This window comes from Monodelphis domestica, chromosome 7, assembly GCF_027887165.1.
Source record: "Monodelphis domestica isolate mMonDom1 chromosome 7, mMonDom1.pri, whole genome shotgun sequence".
NCBI lineage: Eukaryota > Metazoa > Chordata > Mammalia > Didelphimorphia > Didelphidae > Monodelphis > Monodelphis domestica.
In genome coordinates this window covers 91,728,082-91,749,510 of record NC_077233.1, presented here as the reverse complement: position 1 = coordinate 91,749,510, position 21,429 = coordinate 91,728,082, and the positions used below count along the sequence as shown (strand labels likewise).

The 21,429-nt window shown below is 35.9% G+C and overlaps 1 protein-coding gene and 1 long non-coding RNA gene across 9 annotated transcripts in view; one reads left to right on the top strand and one right to left on the bottom strand.

Annotated features, from left to right (window-relative positions):
* Nucleotides 1–21,429, bottom strand: part of LOC130455481 (uncharacterized) — a 92,834-nt gene that overhangs the window by 28,331 nt on the left and 43,074 nt on the right. The window lies entirely within an intron of this gene.
* DAG1 (dystroglycan 1) overlaps nt 1–21,429 on the top strand; it is an 89,789-nt gene that overhangs the window by 41,180 nt on the left and 27,180 nt on the right. For all 7 annotated transcript variants that reach the window (XM_016424391.2, XM_016424389.2, XM_056805063.1 and 4 more), the window contains one exon: nt 14,271–14,673. In XM_016424391.2, the coding sequence (XP_016279877.1) occupies nt 14,386–14,673 (288 nt within the window). In that variant the 5' untranslated portion in view covers nt 14,271–14,385. The remainder of the gene's footprint in view (nt 1–14,270; nt 14,674–21,429) is intronic.

Here is a 21,429-nt window from a genome sequence, read left to right as displayed (position 1 = left end):
CTACAAGGAGCAATTCCACTGGGTTTTACATTTGTCTTAGTACTATTTAACAATTAGAAAGAAACCAAACTTTGAGTAACTGAAAAACCAGTAACAATCCTAGATAACCGACATCACTCGCTTCTTTGGTAGTGGATGGGCAGAATGCTATATATTTTATCAGAAGAGTTCACTGTATCTGCAGGTTTTAGTTGAGCTGTTTTTTTCTTTTTGAGGAAGCAGTTCATTTCTTGAGAGGTGAAGAGATACAGTTGTCCCTTGATATATCCGGGTACTTATCTTGGCTTCACTGTATTGTGGGTTTGGAGTTTTTGCTATATTGCGGGATTTTGTGGATGAATGTACACAATGGAATGCAGTATGCCACTACAGCTAACATGAGATTGTGTACCCGGCACACTATTGGCTTATGGAATGAAAGGTGACCAACCACAGCACTGTGTTCTGTATCCTGGGTGATGATTGACTTAGGAATTTTCACCTATTTGAAGGGGTCTCTGAAATGTAACTCCTCTGATTGGTGAGGGATCACTGCATTTCTAAAAGTGATATATAAAAACAAATCTTTGAAGAGTGAAGAAAATGCTACCTATGTAAATTGAAGCTATTGAATAATCAAAATTAGCCATAATTTTGAGATTACTGTTGATTTTTTACTTATTCAAAAAACTTCAAATAAAAGTTTTATTATTGTATGATGTTAAATAAAATTCTACTAACCTCTTAAAGAGTCAGTAGTGAATACAAAGTTGGTCTCATTGGCTAAGAAGATTTGTGTTTAAGTCCTTTCTCTGATACAAACTGGCTGTGTGAACCTGTACAAATGACTTAATCATTCAGTGCCTTAGGGCATTTTTAAATTCTTAGAGGAATTACCAAACTACATTGGTAGAGGGCACTTCATTATCTAAAGAGTTGCCTATACCAATGAAATCACAGGCCCAGTTCCCTTTTCCTTTATGTTAGCTAAATGCCAGTATTACTTTTAAATATTAGACTAGAGATGATCTGGGCTATAGACTCCATCAGACTTGGCTATTGTTTCTTCCCTGGTCCCATTTTATGTGGTTAAAATTTTATTAAATCTCTGATTCATAGATATTTAGAGGCTGGAAAGAGTCATTAGGGATCATTTAATACCCTCTACTGTATCTCACTTTCATCAAGAATGAAGGAAGAGTAGTAAGTTGACATGATTTTAGTATTTATCATTCAAACTGTTCTTATTTTAAATTGTAAAACCCATTTTTGGGGGGTAAGGTGTCCTATTTTGTGAAATATTGAACAAAGGAATACCACATTACTTTCAAATTATGTGATTGCTAGATTATTGGATTAGATTTCTGAGGTTCATTGCAGTTTTGATCCCTTTTTGAGATATGTGTATGTGTCTCCTGGCTGTCTAGTGCAAACATTAGAGAGGTACCCTATCTGTTTTTGAGTAAACATTTGTATTGGTTATGATCATTGGAGTTGGGAACCAGAATGGGATATTATCTATCTCTGCCTTTGTGCCTTTAACAGTTACTGCCCAAGGAAATAGGTTTTGGAATGGGCAAGTGGAGCAATAGAAATTGTATAGGTATGGGAGTTCTTGGTGTTAGGATCATCTAGGATCTCTTGAAACTGCTGATCAGCACTGCCTTTTCTATTTCTTTTCTGCTTTCTTCATGATTCATAGCTGCTCTTCCTTTTTCACCTTTGCTATCCCCTCTCTTTCCCTTTTGCTCTCCTCTTTTCTTACTCTTGGCTTGCCTCTCCTTTTCTCCTCCCTTCTCACTCTTTAAGTCCTCTTTCATACTGATATCTTAATTCCTCCTTTTTGAGGATGAAATGAGATAATACATTCTTAAGGTTATTGTTTACTTTTTTCAGGACTGTACTATAAAAATGCTAGCTAGTTCATGTTTTCCCCTCTTTCCAGCTCCATCTCTCTTCTTTATCTTCTCTCCTCTCCTCTCATTATGTGGTTTGTATTTTCAAAATGGAATTTGTCTTGTCAACTATGACTGTGACCTGATAGTGTTCTATTTAGAAATATCAAAAATAATGTGGTATAGTGGAAAAAGCCTTCCCTGTACTTGGAATCAGAAAAAGACTTGAGTTCAAATGTGGGCGATGATATTATGTTGCTTTAGACCCAATTTCCCTTTAAGCTTCAATTTCTTCATCTGTGAAATGAGAATAATACACTTAATGGAATTCTTGTATCACTAATAGTGCAATGCTTAGTACATAGTTAGGACTTAATAAATCTTTGTTCACTGACTCCCTGATACAAATGAGGAAACTGAGTCTCGGAGAGGATAAACAATTTTGTCTAAGAGATGTGTATTTTCCTAAGTCTAGGGCTCATTATACTATGTCAGACTTCTGTGAGAGCAGAGGCTGTTTCTTTTGTTCTCTCATCTAAGCTAGAGATTCTTAATCCTTTGGCATTCTGGTAAAACCCATAGATAGACCTCCCCTCTCAGAGTTCTCTCTCTCTCTCTCTCTCTCTCTCTCTCTCTCTCTCTCTCTCTCTCTCTCTCTCTCTCTCTCTCTCTCTCTCTCTCTCTCTCTCTCTCTCTCTCTCTCTCTCTCTCCTCTCTCTCTCTCTCTCTCTCTCTCTCTCTCTCTCTCTCTCTCTCTCTCTCTCTCTCTCTCTCTCTCTCTCTCTCACACACACACACACACACACACACACACACACACGAGAAACTACTTATATTGAATCATAGTTATCAGGATACTTAAATTCACAGGCTCCAGATTAAGAACCCCTGTCTAAATGTTTAAGATAATAAATAATTTAAATGTCTACTATAATGAATTGATATTTTAAAAATTTGGGCTCATCATTGAGAAATAAAAGTTCAGAAGAGCTGTATTTACTAATATTGTGTTATTGTAGAATGAGCCCTGGATTATGATGGCGGGAGATTTGGGATACTTATCCCAGTCTGCCATTTACTAGTGGAATGACCTTAGGAACTCCCCCCCCCCAACTTCCTTGAGTTTCAGTTTCCTTACCTGTTAAGTTAAGGAAACTATCTTATAAGATAGCCTAAGATATCTTTGATGATATCTAAGAAGAGGGGCCAAGAATTGCTGTTACCTCATTGCCTTTTGCCTTCCATTTCTTGCTGGGTGTAACATGTCCCCAGAGGAAAGGTGACAAGACCCCAAAGCAATGACTTTCGTTTATGCCAGAATAGTCAGGAAAGGTTCATCAAGGAAGGTCAGCAGATGGGAGCACTCTTACTATTGAATCAATAACTACAAGTCAAATTAACAAGTATTTATTAAGTACCTATTTTATACCAGGCCTATTATTATCATTAAGTACCAATTATGTGCTAATAGGGAAAAGCTAGAGAGATTAAATGAGAATTTTCAGTCATAGGCATGTTTCTAGGCATTAGGGAAGTAGTAGGGAAATCAGAGTGATGGAGAAGATGAGAAGAATGAATCTTCCCAACTGGAGAAGATGAGATGAAATGTGATCCCTTGGGGATGTAGAAGTGTTTACCTTGATAAGGAGAAGAGCCATCTATTCTTATGAAAGTGGTGAAGAAGGAAGGAGTTGTAAAAGGCATCTATCTGAGTGAAATGGAAGAGGGGAAAAGTAGTTCAGTGAATATCCTCAACTTTTTCAGTGAAATATGAAACATGGTTCTCAGCTGAGAGGGGAGGACAGAAAAGTTTGATAAGAGATGGAAAAGTCCCTGTAGTGAATATAACAGTGAGTCAGGGTGGTATATAAAAGAACTTGTAATGAGGACCCAGTTTAGATTACATAACATAAATTGGTGATAGACACACTAGATCCAGAAGAAAATAATCAGAACACTATAATAATTGATGAAAATCACTTTAACTAAGGTGTTATCAGTATGAAGAAGAGAATGCAGAAATATTATGGAAATAGAACTGACAAGATTTGATAAATAAGAATTGAGTTATATACATTCTAGGATGGTGGTGGTGGTGGTGGTGGTGGTGGTGGTGGTGGTGGTGGTGGTGGTGGTGGTGGTGGTGGTGGTGGTGGTGGTGGTGAGCTTCTATGAGGTGGAGGAGTGGTGAGGCATTTATGCTGTTAAATAGTTCTGTAAAGGTTGTAATAGACAGATAGAACTACCTAATTATAAAAATATTTTTAGACCATAGAGAGTGGCATTTTTTGGCATCTATAAAAAATATTGGAATACCTTATTGTTCCCACTCCTAGTATTGACTCCTGGGTGACTGACTGACTGTCTTTAACTCTAGCCCACACTGAAGCTTGTTAAACTTTATTATTACCACCCAAACCTCACAATTTATCACTTAATTGTTCTTCACATTGTGTATTTATCTTTTTTTTTTAAACCCTTACCTTCTGTCTTGGAGTCAATACTGTGTATTGGCTCCAAGGCAGAAGAGTGGTAAGGGCTAGGCAATGGGGGTCAAGTGACTTGTCCAGGGTCACACAGCTAGGAAGTGGCTGAGGCCAAATTTGAACCTAGGACCTCCTATCTCTAGGCCTGGCTCTCAACCCACTGAGCTACCTAGCTGCCCCCATATTTATCTTGCTTCTCCAAGTAACTGTTAGCTACCAAAATGCATTTTTCTGTAGCAAACAAAAATTCTTAATCTCTGGGGTTCATGGATTCCCATTGAATCTAATTCACGGTGTCATGAACTTTGATGGGGGGAAAATTACATATTTATTTTCACCAACTTCTAAATGAAAATGGAATTTCATTCAGTTATTAATTAACAAAAAGAATTTTGATTAGGGGTTCCTTGACTAAATGAAAAGATTCTATCACATAAAAAAAAGGGATAAGAGCTACTCTAGAACATACTTGGTTGTTACTTGGTGCTTTTTAATACTTGTTTTGTGTTTGTTCAGATTGCTAGGAACAAAGGTGCATTTTATTTTTATATGTATAGATCATTGCAATGATTTTTAGAAAAATCAACTTGTGGGACATCTGAAAAAATGTGATATTTATAGAATGTCTGTGTCTGATAACAAATATTAAGTGTTCAAGGAGGGAGTTTGAACCTATGTTTAAGTCCTTTAATCTTTCCATATGCTCTGTCTTTGATTACTTACAGCCTCTTTTTAATATCTTAGTGTTGAGAATCCATTCTGCAATAGTCAGTACTTTTTGCTTTTTGTAATTTATTGTTCTACTGGCATTATATATAGTCTTCATGTCACAAAGTCCTTCTTTGTGGTAGCTGCAATTGATTTCTTGCTGACTTAAGGCCTATTGTCCTATATGTGTCAGAGATCCCCCTGTATACTTAATTTCTTTGACTTTTGATAGTTTGGAGGAGCAGGGAGTGGAAGAATGGGAAGAAATTTTGTTTCAGGTAGTACCAGAAAAACCTTTTGTTGTTTCTTTACAGTTCTAGTAGTTGTTTCCCTATATTTCCTTTAAAGTTTAGTCTTTATTTAAGGATCTTGGCATCTCCTTTTTAAGTGGCAGCTTGCTGAATTTTTATTTTACTAAAAATTTACTAATCTGGAAACCTTTTTTTCTTCTAATACTTTTAAAATATTCTTTCAAAAGGGAACTTTTTTAGATATCAGAAAGATATTTTGTGAACTGTGGTGGCTGCACAATGCCCTGATTTATAGTTGATCTAGAGTTACAACTGTTTGGTAACTCTTTAAAAGAAGTTCCTTATTGATGGGCCAGTCTCCTCTTATTTTCACTTGGCACAGCAATCAAGTCTTTTTTTTTATTTTTATTTTTTCCCATGGTTACATGATTCATCTTGTCTCCTTCCCCTCTTCCCTCCCCCATCTTGGAATTGACAAGCAATTCCACTGGGTTATGCATGTGTTATCACTCAAAACCCATTTTCATATTCATTTTTAAGAATAATCTTTTAAAACCAAAACCCCAAATCATATGCCTATATAATCAAGTGATAATTCATATGTTTTATTCTGCCTTTCTACTCCAATACTTCTTTCTCCAATGTGGATAGCATTTTTTTCATAAGTCCCTCACAATTGTCCTGAACCATTGTATTGCTATTAGTAGCAAAGTCTTTGATCATCCCACAGTGTTTCAGTTATTGTATATAATGTTTTCCTGATTATACAGCAATCAAGTCTTAAAGGAACACTAGATAGACAATGCATGGTTTCTATTCCCTGGGCAAATCAGTATTCTATTTGAATTGGGAATATTGTCTACATCTTGTCAACACTAGGTTAGGTAATAACATAAAGACAGTGATTTACATTTTTTTAAATTTTAGTCAGAGTTGACTACTTGAAACATGAATTCTTAGGTTAAATGAACCTAAATTTCATCCCCTTCTCATTTTCAAGTGTTCTACCTACAAATAGATTATATTAAAAACATACACTAAACTGATGGAAACACTTCCAATGAATGGAGACGGGGACAGCAATTATGCTGGTGTCTATGTATGCTGGTGACTACAGTAGTGCTTACTGTAGGAAGATTCTGCCCTTGCTTATAAGATGTTGTTAAGGCAGATGCAGAAGAACTTGTTTTTTGCTAAGTGTGCAGAAAGTTTATCTCTTCAGAGGATTGTGGAGCTAGCTAAGTTCTGCCCCTCCCTTCTTTGCTTGCTAAATTCAGAGTACTTAGTCATTTATATGAAATAGATACTGAGTTGGTGATTTTCCAGGCAGCAGGCTAAACTGCTATTGCTTGTAGGTCAGGGTGTGTCTTGTGAGTATCATTTAGTGAAGGAAAATCTTTCAGAATAACTGGTTACTTTTTTGGTGGGAGAATTGTTTGATTATAGGTACAGACTAGATGTTATATTGATTTTGTTTGGAATTGGGAGAGTAGAATAGAGGACCACATAAACTTTGTTACATCTTGCTGTCATGTGATTTGAGGTTTAAACATGAAAAGAACCTTTGAAGATAATCTAGTCCAGTGGTGTTAAACTGAATTAGAAAGGAGGGCTAGCCACCAAATTGTAGTTTTAATTGTATTGTTATTCATTTTGTTAAATATTTCCCAATTACATTTAATTCTGACTAGGGCTTCATGTTGTGATGTGTTTGCCACTGCTCTTCTAATCCAACCTATTCATTTCATAGTTGAAGAAACGGAGACCTGGAGAAATCAACTTTTCTAAAATCACATGGGAAGATTATGTTATACAGTCAATTCTTAATTATTTGTACTAATGGAAGGGAACAGTGGCATAAAAATAAACAAGTGGATATTCCCTTCCTTGGTACAGAACACAACTCATGTACTTTTTTCTGGGTGACTCTTGTTCATGTCTTATGTGTGCTACAGAAATCCTCCTGCTACATTAGGGGCCTTCATCTCTCAGCAGTAAGAGCCAGGGCAACAAATTATGTTAAGTCACATAAGAAAAACCAAGTTGATGAATAATGGCTTTGGCTAATATGCATTTGCACAGATAGCCAGAAGAGTTGTTCTAGCTATACACATGAATTGGACATGTTACTGCATATGGGCTATAAACTGGACCACCCAGGATTGAATAGGAGAGATCAAGAGCAAGTTGGATTGCATTTGGAAATTTATATAGTACTTTTATGTGACCCCAAATTTCCTCCTAAAACAAAATCCCATCTTTAACAAACACTAGTTACTTGACTATAAATCATAAAATACCAGTTTCCAAAGAATCAAAATTTGGAGTCACCCAAAAGACAGTGGAGTGGTAGTAAATAATAGGCCATAGCATCTTATGAAACATGAAGTGATATAAAAGAGACACATGACTGGTCATATAGTGAGATAAATGGATAACAGATGAACAGCCTGCATGCCCCATGACTAGTGGTCATAATTATCAGATACTAAGCCCAAGTTTAGTTTTCTTATTTTAGCATCCTCTGCTTTCTGTTGAATATTGAAATTTTCCATTATTAGAATATTCATTTACTTTCTTGTCCTTATAACACAGTGGACACACCTTTCCTCTTCCCCCTTACTTCTTTCTGCCCTCCATTAACTGCCTTGTCTGTCTCGTTAGAAGAAGGGGATCAAAGGCCTGTGTGCAAGAATAGCTCCTACTTTGTTGTTATTAATTTCTCTCTTTTTTTGAAGTTTTTTTTTTAACATATGACCCTGGGCAAGTTACATAACCTTTCTGTTTGCTCAGTGGGATAGGAATATCATCTACCTCACAGGATTGTGAGGATCAAATAAGGTAACATATATAAAATATTTTACAAACCCAAAAAATGCTTTATAATTGTTAACTGATTAATATTACTTCCTAGTGACGTCTTCTATATCTAATAGAACTTTCCATTTTCTTTCTGTACTGTCTCATTTGGTGAGGTATTCAGCTTTTACAACTAAAATTATTATCTCTATGTTGATAGTTTTTAGATCTACATATTCAGCTGTGGACATTTTCCTGAGCTCTAGACCTGCATTACCAGCTGCCTATGGAGTATCTTGAACTGAATATGGATATTCCATAGACATCTTAGATTCAGCATATCGGAAACAATTCATTATCTTACTTCTCCAAATCCTCCTTTCTTCTGAAATTCCCTATTACTGTAGAGCAGGGGTCCCCAAACTTTTTACACAGGGGGCCAGTTCACTGTCCCTTAGACCGTTAGAGGGCCAGACTAAAAAAACTATGAACAAATCTGTATATGCTGTCTGGGATAGTGGAGGCTGCAGCGCTGGTTGTGATGGGCCTGTCATACCTTGCACAGGCCCATCACCGCCACCACTATACCAGGCAGCAGTATTACACAGTGCGGAATCTCCTCCCCCAGATCTCCGCCCACCATGCTGACATCTTCCATTGTGCAGCCACATAATCCTTTGTGCACCTCATTCTCGTTCAGTTAGTCACAGAACAAGGTACCACGCAAAGGATTATGTCACCAAAAGTAGTACTATGCGTGAGCGACACTGCGCTTTGCGATGCCGCCAAATACAGTACTCTGGGAGCATGCTCCTCTCCATTGACCACCAATGAAAGAGGTGCCCTTTCTGGAAGTGCGGTGGGGGCCAGATAAATGGCCTAAGGGGGCCTGCAGTTTGGGAACCCCTGCTGTAGAGGATACCACAATCCTCCTATTTTCATCAAGACTTGCAGTTTTGTGGTCATTCTTATTTCTTATCAGTAACTCCACATAACCAATTTTTTGCTAAATCTGGTCATTAATACCTTCACATCTTCACACAAACACTAAATTAAGGCTGTCATCACCTCTTACCTGGATTATTGTAGCAACTGAACAAAGCCATATCCCTTCAGACCAGCATGAACCTGAGTTTAGTCAAGAATTCTCAAGTAAGAAAATATTAGGAATCAAATCATACTATGTGGGTTGTCCATTATGACTCCTGAGTGAGTCGAGCAGGCAATATTATTGTCATAGTCTTTGGTCTTTCTTCTGCACGTCTCTACATTTCAATCCATTCTCTACTCAGTTTCCAAAGTGATTTGTCTAAAAGATTAGGTGTTTCTGTGTCATCCCCATATTTAATAAACTCCAGTAGCTCCCTCTTCATAATCTAACATAAAGTAATTTCTTTGGTATTTAAAACTCTTAACAGGCCAGATTCTTCCTACCCTTTAAGTTCTCTTATACTTTACTACCCTTTAAATACTCTTATGATCCAGCTACACTGGCTTTCTTGTTATTCCTCTCCTACAACATTCCATTTCCCATTTCCCTGCCTTTATGCTGGCTGTCCACCATGATTGAAATGCTTTGCCTGTTAATATCCCTTTCTTCCTCCAAGATCTGGCTCAGGTCTCACCTCCAAGAGACCTTTCCTCATCATCTCAGCTCCAGGGCCTTCTCTAAGGTTATCTTTTATCTATTCTACATATATCTTGTGTATACCTATTTCTGACCTCTGATTGTGCAATATCCTGCACTAGAAAGTGAGCTCCTTCAAGGGATGATTTTTTCCTGCTATTCTTTGTTTCCCCAGAATGCCTGGCAATGAAGTAAGTGCTTAATAGAGACTTGATTGAACAAAACCTATGTATTTATATCTAAGAATGTGTGCTTCATTCCATACCTCTCATCTATGAGAGAAGGACTTTATATCTCAACATGGAAGTCATCTGGAGTCATGGAGTCATAGAATTTTAGACTTGGAAAGAATTTAGCAGCCATTTAACCCAGCCCATAGTCAGAAGGCAATATTCAAAAAACTAGCTTTTGTTTGAAGATCTTCAGTGGGGAAACACTCATCATCTCCTAAGATCCCCATGCCATCTTGGCATAGTGATGATTATTAGGAAGCTTTGCCTAACTTCAAGTCTAAATTGGCCTTTTTCTAGCAATTGCCCATTGTTTCTATTTCTGGCTAAGAAAGGGTCTACTTCCTTTTTAACATGATGTCTTTCAAATAGTTGAAAACAGATATCACATCCCCACCCTTGGCTCCTCCTCCTACCCTCTCCTCAGGCCTTTCTTCTTCAGGCTAAATATCTTTAGTTCAGCCAATACTTAAATGATATGGTTCCAAGGTCCTTCACCATCTTAGTTACCCTGCCCTAGGCACCCTAGCTTTTTGATGTCCTAAATTATGGTACCAGAATTTAACATAGTGTACCCCAAATATATAGTGGGAATCTAAAGCAAAATATAGTAATTCTGTCACCTTCCTATTCTTGGAAGTAATGCTCTCAGATTGGTCCAAGATCTCATTATCTTTTTTGACTGATACATTGCATAGCCAGTTTGTTCAACTTGCTGTGGACTAAAACTCCCAGATCTTTTTCAGTCATATTGCTAACTAATCATGCTTCCTGCATTTTATAGTTTTTATGTTTATGAAGTTGATTTTTTTAACCTAAATGAAAGATTAACCATTTATAGCTATTGGATTGATTTTATTAAATTTTGTTTAATGCTGTATAGCCTTCTAAGATCTTTTTGAATTTTGCTGTCATCCAGTGTTATCTCTCAACTTTGTGTCATTTGTAGATTTAATGAGCAGACCATCAGTTCCTTTATCCAAGTTATTCATGAAGTTGTTAAATAGCACAGGCTTAAGTACACATCTAATACATGCTACTCCAAAGAGTTCCTACCATTTTGATATTGAGCTATCATTGGCTACTTTTTGAGTCATCCATTCAAACAGGTCTGAATCTATCTAATTATATTGTCCTGTATTTCCCATCTCTCCATCTTTTCCAAAAGAATAATATGAGATATTTTATCATGTAACTTTGCCAAAATCTAAGTAAGCTATAGCTACATTATCCCCATGACCTTTTATAATTGCTGTTTTCCTTTTCTACATGGTTACTACCTTTTTAATGATATACTCTAGCACCTTCTCAATAATTAGAGTTAAACTCACTGGCCTATAGTTTGCAGACCCTATCCTTTTTCAAAACAAAACAAAAAACCCAGACAAAATTTGCTCTTCTACAAATCTTATGATATCCATCCCATTCTCATGATCTTTAAGCTTTCTCAGAGTAGTTTAAGCAGTCACATCTGTTTATTTTTTCATTGTCTGAGGATAAAGCTCATCTGGGCCAGGTAATCATTGAGTATAAGTCAGTTATTACATTACTATCTCTTTACTTTTGAATTAGCCATTTATGTTTAAACTTTTCCAATACAAAGTTCATTTTTCATGGCATGGAAAGCAAGCCAACTAAGAAAAGAGCAGCCCCACTCTTCTCTTGTCAGTCCGTCTTTGCCTTATCCAGTTCCAGCCCTTATCTTCCTTGCCCAAATATAGCTTAAAAAATAATTTCTCATTTCTTTAGCTTTCTTTGGCAACCTCTGCTTATTCTGAAATGTAGCCCTGTTGACATTATTTATGCCACTTAAAAAATCCTGTTACTCATTCTTCCATCTTATGTCATATCCTTTTAAAGTTGAATTCAGTTGTTGAGTTCCTTGAATATCTACTGTTCTTTTCAGGTAACTCTTTTTTCCTCATTAGAACTATTTCAATTTGTGCCTTTAGAAATTAATTCTTGAGTTTCCTAGCTGTCCTGGGCTGACTACTGTAGAATTTTAATCAGTGGGTTATTCCTTATTCTTCTTCTGAATCCTTTGAAATCTACTTCTTTCAGATCTAGGATTCAGTAATATTGTGCCCAACTTTATCTTTCAAGATTCATCATATAGAGTTATAATGTTTTAAAATGTTATCTTTTACATAAAAAAAAAAAAACCCTGGGTGTTTTGTTTTAGATTGGTGCTAAGGCAGAAGAGTGGTAAAGACTAGGCATTTGGGATTAAGTGACTTGCCCATGGTCATACAACAAGGAAATGTCTGAGGCCAGATTTGAATATTGTCTTTTTTTGTTATTTACCATGGTCATTGTATAAATTATTTTCTTGCTTTTCTCTTTATTAACCCACTTAAATCTTCTCAAGTTTCTTTGAAAGATTTTTCATTTTGTCATCTTCTATGCAAAATAATATGCAATCACATCCATATATGTATGTATATCAAGGGACCATGTTTCTAAGTGTTTCAGGTTTTTTCCTTTAAATTATTGCTCACAGTGTTGTTACAAATTGCATTGCCACAGTTTGAATTTTTCAGTAAGATTCCAAATTGTTTTTCAGAATGATTGAGCCAATTATAATTTCTTCAACATTGTATCCATCAGCGTGCCTGGCTTCCTTATATCTTCTTCAGCTTGTATGATTTTTCACTTTTTCTTATCTTTGTCCATAATGTATGAGATAATAGAACTGTACTGATTTATGTTTTTCTTAGTTACTTGGAGCAGTCTTTAATTTTTCTTTTGAAAACTGCATGTTCAAATCTACTCGTTTTCTTTCTTGATGCACAATGTGTATTGTAAGGTTACCATTGTTTCCCTTGTCCTAAGGATAAACTTTTGACAGAACTGCCTTTTGCAGGTACTTTCAGAGATTCTAGAGCTTACTTCTAGGGCAGGTGATCTTGACACTTAATAATAGTTCTCAGGGTATTCTATCTTATACCCATCAGATTGACCAAGTTTACAGAAAAAAGGAAAATCCCAAATTCTGGAGAGGCTGTGGGAAAGCAGATCTATTAATGCACGTTGTATCTGTGAACTGGTTCAGTCGTTCTGGATAGCAGTTTGAAACTATGCCCAAAATATAAGCTGTGCATACCCAGTGATACTACCACTTGGTCTCTACCACAAAGAGATCAGAGGAAGAGAAAAAGGACACATGTACAAAAGTATTTATAGCAGCTTTTTTTGTAGTGGTAAAGAATTAGAAACTGAGGGAAGAATTCATTAATTGTGGAATGGCTGTATATGGTGTTTGTGATTAAATACTATTGAAATGATGAAAGGTGTGGTTTCAGAGAAACCTGGAAAGAATTGTATGAAATGTGAAGTGAACTTGTGTGCATAGGGAAGTGAACTATGAGAACAACTTATATAACCACAATATTGTAGCTTATATACTTCAGTCATGTCACTGTGGAAAATACAAAGGCAAAATCTCTGTTCTCAGAGTTTATTATTTAATAGCTTTTACAATTGGGTCACACAACTATGGAGAATAAAAATACAATTGAATCACAATATTGTTAATAGATAACTTTGAAAATATTGGTAACTGATCAACATAATGACCAAATATAATTCCAGAAAACTTGTTCCTAATTTTTCTACAAAAGTCCTTAACATGTAGAAAAGTTCTTCATTCATGACTAGTTACCTGTTTATTGCAGTGACTGTCAGATTTGTTCTATTGTCCCTTTTTTGAGAAGACTTTTTATTTTTTTTCTATTAATGATTATTTTAGTTCAGTTTTCACTGGTCCAGTGAACCCCTTAGAAGTAGTAAGGGCCTGGAAAAACCAATTAGGACTCTTATTCCTCTTTGTGTGGTCACTGTCAGTTTGGAAATTCTCCACTGTAGTTCCTTTTGAGATCTTGTCTTGTTGGGGTAACTGTATTCTCAAAGGCTTTACCAGTGGAGCCCAAGCTCAGGCAAGTCTTATCAAATTGTAAAGACTTAGAATATATGATTATCAAAAGATAACTAGTCAAGCCAAATTCAGAAAAGCTTATCACCAGAAAGTTGCCTACCACGGGATACATTTTTTTGGTTACAGAAAGTCAAAAATATTTTATCCCTCCATTACTCTTTGCAATAGTTCAAGAGAAATACCCATACTGATGAAATCAAGGATATTTGGAAGTTAATCAAAAGTAAGTTTGGAAATGCATGCTCAGAGAATGAAATGATGAGTGCTTATACATACAGTCATAAGATAATGGCAGTCTTCTTGCTAATGGAAAAAAAATCTGTATTCTAATATTAATCAAAACTTCTTTTTTTTCTTTCAGTTTTTGAAGATCTGTTGGGATGGAACAGGTGTGCCAAAGCTGAGATAAAAGAATCCACTCCACATTTTTGGCCAGTGTCCTACAATTTTTGGCTTTAATATAATTGGAAATTGTAATGAGTATGACTGTTGGATTTGTACTACTGTCCCCTCTTTGGGGGAGGACCTTTTTTATTCTTCTACTAATGATTGCTTCAGCTCAGTCTCACTGGCCCAGTGAACCCTCTGAAGTTGTAAGGGACTGGGAAAACCAGTTAGAAGCATCAATGCATTCAGTGCTTTCTGATCTTCGAGAGACTATCCCAGCTGTTGTGGGCATTCCAGATGGTATAGCTGTAGTAGGTCGCTCATTTCGAGTTGCCATTCCAACAGATTTAATCGCTTCCAATGGAGAAATAATTAAGGTGAGATTGAATTTATGTGGTAAAAACTAGCAAATTTTTCTGATGTTCCTTTCATTTCTTATTTCATTTTTATTTTTTTGATCTAGCAGCATTTAAAAGCCCTTCTGATTACTATAAAGCTTCTAAGTTCTTTTAAGTCAGCAGTTCTCAAAATGTGGTCTGAGAACTCCTAGGCATCCTCAAGACCCTTTTAGGGGTTCCATAAGGTCAAAACTATTTTTATCAAAATAACAAGATGTTATTTGTCTGTTATAATAATCCTTCATTTTCTAATTATGAATCTATAAGACCATATTTTCTTTATATACTTTATCCAAAATCCTTCTTAAACAGATTGAGTGAAGAAACAGGTATGAAAATTCAGTAACTTCTATTTAGCCAGAAACTAAAGAGATTTTCAAAATATAAAAACAACTCCTTTCTCACTAAATTATTTTTGTTTTAGAGACTATAGCTATTTTCATTAAAATGTCATTTATGTTAAGTAATGGAATTATTATTTTTAAGTACATTAGTAAATATTAAATTTTTTTAGTTTTAATTTTTAGTATGATAAATATCCATACATATGAGCCACATTAACAAAAGTTCTTCAGGTTCCTTAATAATTTTTAAGTGTGTGAGGGGATCCTGAGATCAAAAAGTTTGAGAACTGCTACTTTATATTAACACCAAAAAAAGATAATCCAATAAAATTTTAAGGAAGAAGTGGTTCTTATAAATGTCATGAGGGATCATTGACTCGTATTTAGCTTATCAAAATCTGGAAGAAAAATTGATTATATGTATTGAAGGTGCTTATCTCATGGAAAGAATTTTGTATGTTTGGAAATTTGAATTCAGGGTTTGTAGAAAGTGATCAGTTATGAGGCTTTGACTCTAATTGTGTTCTTTATCGCTTATCCTAGATTTAAAGCTAGAAAGCCTATTCTACAAGTATCAACCATGTAATCTATAATACTCTTGAGTGCAGCTGAACCAGATTAAAATGTAATTGGGAAATATTTAACAAAATAAATACAAATACCAATAAAGCATAGATAATATCAGTGTGTTTTTCTAAGTATGTGGCCTTCAGGGATCCTTATATACAATTTAGTGGCCCCCATTTGTATTTGAATCTGACATTACTAATTCCGCCTTCATTTTACTAATTAGGAAACAGGTCTAGAAAGGGAAAATGACTTGCCACAATCACACACAACAGAGTCTAGATCAAAATGACTGTAAGAAAAACTGATGCATCCTTATAAAACTATTGCTTAACATAAAAACAAAATTTAGATTTAAAGTTTAAACTAAAGCAGCGGCTAAAAGTTCCTCTTTAAAGACAAACCAGAAGGTTTACTTGCAGAGTTAATCAGAAAAGCAAGTTGAGAAATCATAGCATAATCTAACCAAAATTTAGAAATGAGCTCTTTTTGTGGGAATATTAGTTCTTCTTGTGTAGGCTTTCTTAGGACCTTAAAATTTCCTCTTTGTAGCTGTTCTTTGTCTGGAGAGTGGTTTGTATACATCTAGAATTATATGTGCCCCATCAAATATCCCTCGTTATATCCCAAGTTTCAGGATGTGCTATAAATATACTAAGTCTAATACTTCATTATATTATTTGTCATTTCAGCTCTGAGTTTAGACTTCCTTGGTATTTCAGGAGCAGTATTTATAATATTTGATGTGTTTGGGGAGTGGGGGTAGGGCAGAGAGGAAGTCTAGATGTGGGATTTGTAGTTATGGAACAAGAGTACTTGGATTTCAGAGCAAAGAAAATTACTATAAACTATTACTGCACAGCTTTTTGCCCATTCTAGTTTTGGGAGAGCTCTTAGAGATAATTAGTCATAAAAACTACTTATGAATGCTCAGACTTCTAATTTTGAATGTCCTAAAGCAAAGAGTTTTGGAACTAGAAGGGAAATGAGGTAATCAAATAGTTATCTGTTAGAGAGATTCTAAGTTGACTAACCTAGATACATATTTTAAAGCCTCTCTTAGTAGTAAGTCACCTAAGGAACCTATTGACCCTTACTGCCAGAAAAGCTTTACTTATTTCTAAGCCTAGTATTTCTGTCACTATACTGTAAATCCATTTCTTTTTTTTTTTCTGTGAAGCTGGAATCCTAAAGTTTTTCTAATCAAGAACTCTATAGAAGAGGCATCTTATATCCTTTGAGTAAAGAAGGAATACCCATGCACCTTTCCTTTATTTGAATGTTACATTGGAATTTTTGAAAAAATGAACATTTTTCTATAGGAAAACTAGTGTAAATCTTGAAATTTCTCAGACTTGTGAATGTTAAAAATTTCCACATTGGGGAATTCTCAATTGGAACAATTCCCTACTGGGAACATTCCACATTTGGATGTGAGAACTCTACTTAGATCAGAAATGGGAGGACCTCTGCTCCACCCATACTTGGGACTGCTTTATGGGGAAAAAACTCCTTGCTAAACAATGAGGGTACTTGGGCCCATACTTATAAGGAGGCAAAAAGTTCTTTAAGCCATGCCTATTTTTAGAATTAATACAATGGGGTGCTAAGTACTTATTAAAGGTCAGGCAACTTGTGAACTTGCCAGGAGCAAAGAGGTGAAAACTTATTCATTAGTTTTTCTGGTTCAAACTTACTAAAGGGATTAGTTGACCCAGCAGTAATGGGTTGTCCTTTAGAAAATGTCTACTGTGATTGGTAGATGGAAGAACTTAGGGGAGATGACATAGGAGAAAAACCCCTATATAAGAAAAAGCAGAATCTCTTATGAGGATCACTTGAGAAAAATCCTTTTGGAGAGAAAATCTCTTGAGAAGAAATCTCTTATGAAAATCCTTTTGGAGAATTTCTTGAGAGAGGCTCAGGAAAAGGGAAGCTAAACAGTCTCTGGCTGGAAGGCTCTTTGAGGAGGACTCTGGCTGGAACTCTCTCTGAGGAGACTGTCACTAGAATCCTTGCTTAGACAGACCTTGTGGTGAGTGATAAAAGACTGACTGACTGATCTCTCTCTCTTAAGCTCAGGTCTAGGCCATGTTGGTTTAAGGCCCTTCATACTTATTTCCTTTTTCTCTCTTTCTCTCTTTTCTTTAATTCCTCATTGTATTATTAATTAAATTCTCTACAAAACCCAGTTGACTTGGGTACATTCATAATTGGGAATATTTCCCTGGCGACCACCTTATATTTGATTTAAAACAAGACACTGTAGTGAAACATATTTTCTGCGGTCACAATTTACTCACCCACTCTTATATCTACTATAATTTATATCTTTAACTATTTTAACTCTTACAGTTTATACCCTTAACTCTTTTAATCACCACATTTTATGACCATAACTATTTTAAATCTAACACTAGGTATAATGATTCAGTGACTAGTGATTTTAAAACTTAGAAAGAAGTGAAGGAGAGGAAATGGGATCTTTAGATTTTTTTCCCTAAGGACTTTTTCTTTTTGGTGGACCCCCCCCCCCCACATATTTTGGAATTGTGAGATTTGGGGGCATGATGAATAAAATGTTGTGAGTAACTAAAGTAGTTATTAATCCTCCAAAGTGATTTGTAAAAGTCTTGGAATAGAAAACTAATTTTTGTCTCTGGCTGGTAACTTTTCCCAAGAATACAGGAAAATCATCAAGGGTTTTTTCTCTCCAGACTTAAATTTGACCCTTAAACTTTTCCCTTTTTCTCCCTTTAAATAGTGGATGTTTGACACACCAGCCATTACTGGTCAGGTTGTAAATTGTTTGAATAAAATATATAACAAGATTTTAGATGTAGATTTAGAAGACAGCTTAAAAGATCATCTAGTCTTACTTCTTCATTTTATATATAAGACATTTAAAGTCCAGACAGGCTAAGGGATTTGCCCAAGACCACACTGTTAACAGAGATTAACAGAGGTTCATAACATCATTCTTCTGGCTCCCAAATCCAATATTCTTTCCTTCCTGAGATGAAAGTAGGAATGACAACTCTGGCACCTTTCAATACAAACAACAAAGACTTTTATAGTATATGTTCTGTCTAGTGTTATATCTATACCCAGTTCAAATCACAGTGTCCTCAGATCCTCTGAATCCTGAGGAAGAAATATAATTATTTTAGGCTGTATTTATTAGATTCCCCCCCCCCCCCCCCCCAGTTCACAGGGAATACAACCTGAAGAATCTTTCTGACATTCCTGGTGGAAATAAAGGCATTTAAATAAGAATAAGCCATAGGTTGGGGTTACAACAAAAATACAAAAGCCCTTGATTGCCAATTTCAGTTAGCAGTGAGAGGAAATTTAGGCCAGTATAGATAGAGTGAGATAATAATGTGATATGAAAAAAGTGCTTTATAGTTTGTGAATACTATTGGTCTGCCAGTATGTGTTATATTGTTACCAAAAGACTATTTTGCATGGTTTAATGGAAAGAACACTGGACTTGAAGTTAAGAGATCTGCATTCTCATCCTATGTCTTCCATAAACTCATTAGTTACCTGAGGCAGGGCACTTTTTGGATTAAATTTTCCTCTTCTATAACATTGAAGGCCTTAGACTAGATGTTTGTAAGGTTTCTTCTGGTTCTGTGATTCTAAAACATTATGCACTGGCATTTGTGAAAAATCCTGACTAATGCAGGTATTTGGTGGGCTTTTGCTGACCACCAGCATTCTTTTCCTAGTGTATTTGTTTTATTTTGGTTCAGAAAGTACTGAGCACCTGTTAGGTGCAGGGCATTATGTCAGGATCTGGGAATATAAAGACAAAAGAATCTCTGGGCTCAAAGAGCTTATTAAAATATTGGGAGATTTTTTAAAAAGAGGTTTAGGAGAACCATGGCAGATGAGAGATGTGATCTTTGAAAGAAATTTCACAGTTCTGGATCACAGTGACATCAAAGGATTTGACCATATCCCCTTGTGTGAATGAAGTGGAATGAAGTGCAGGTCATAGGAACTGAGAGTGCCAGTGTGCTTGAGGAATGTCTTAAATATGAGGTCAGGGTTTTGAGTGAGGAAATAGATGTGAGTGAGTCAGAGTGAACTGCTTGATAAAGGAAGGGAAGAGATCTGGAGTCTCCTGGAGAATTTCAACTGGGATCTGGACCCAATGTTATCAACACTGGGATGAACCTCAAGTGATTCTGACAGAGGAAGAGTCTAAAAGTGACAGGAGCAAGGAATATGTCTACTCTTTAGGGTCTTAATTTGGCGGGGGGGGGGGGGGGGGGGGGGAGGGTAGCCAGTATTGAAAATGTTTTTCATGGATGTAATATCTTCTAAGATTTCAAGTTTCTGTGAGTGCCACCTGGAAGGGACATAAGGTGAAAAGATTCCAGAATAGACAGTCAGTAAATATTTATTAAGTGCCTATTATGTGCCAGGGAATGTGCTAAACATTGAGAATATAAAGAAAGTAAAAAAGATAATCCCTGATCACAATGATATATAGAGTTTAATGGGGAGACAATCTGCAAACAATTATATTAAAACAAGGATAAAGATATTCAGCAGAAAAGCACTAGAATTAAGAGGAATTGGGATTTTAATTAGAATTTAAAGGAAATTAGGGAAGCTAGGAAGTAGACATGGAAAGGAAAGGATTCCATGCATGAGGGGCCTGTTGAAAGTGTCCCATGTCTGGAGATGTAGTGAAGAATGGCAAGGAAGGGTGGTGACCATGGTAGAGGTAGAGGTAAAAGAGGAGGTAAAGGAAGGTATGAAAAGATTAGAAATGTGGGGAGCTGCTGTGAAGGATTTTGAATGCTAGAGGATTTCATATTTGATCCTGGAAGTGATAGGGAGCCACTGGAATTGAAACGAAGGATAATATCACCCCTGTGCTTGGGGAAGGTGTTTTTTTTTTTAATGAAGCCCTAATTTATTTTATTTTACTTTATTTTATTCTAATAACAAATCTACACATAAGTTTTCCAAAGTTACATGATTCATGTTGTCTCCCTCTTCTCTTCCCACCCCATCGCCTGGAGTTGACTAGCAATTCATGTATTATCATTCAAAATCTATTTCCATATTATTCATTTTTGTAAGTGATTAATCTTAAAAAACCAAAACTCCAAATCATATACCTAAATATACAAGTGAAAAATCATATGTTTTCATTTGCATTCCTGCTCCAATAGTTCTCTCTCTAGAGGTGAATAGCATTCTTTTTCTTAAGTCCCTCAGAATTTTCTGGTTCATATAGGTCTTTCCAGTTCTTTCTGAAATCATTCTGTTCATCTTATAACACAATTGTATTCCATCACCATCACATACCACAATTTGTTCAGCCATTCCTCAATTGAGGAACATCCCTTTAGTTTCCAATTCTTTGCTACCACAAAAAGTGCAACTATAAATATTTTTGTACAAATGAGCCCTTTCCCTTTTTTTTTTTTTAAATCTCTGGGATCCAGACCTAGTAGTGGTATTGCTGGATCAAAAAGTATGCCTTCTTTTAAAGTCCTTTCAGCATGATTCCAAATTGCCTTCCAGAATGGTTGGATAAGTTCACAACTCCACCAGCAGTGCATTAGTGTTCCAATTTTGCCACATCCCCTCCAACATTTATTTTAGAAAGGTCATTTTTACATTGGAGTAGGGAGAGACTTTAGGCAGGAGACCAGATAGAAGACTGTTGTCCAGACACAAGGTGATGATACCCAGCAACAAGGTGATGATAGTGGCAGATAAGAGAAAAAATATTAATGAAGGTAGAATTGGCAGGACTTGGTAACTGATTGAATAGGAGTGATGAGAATGAAGAGGC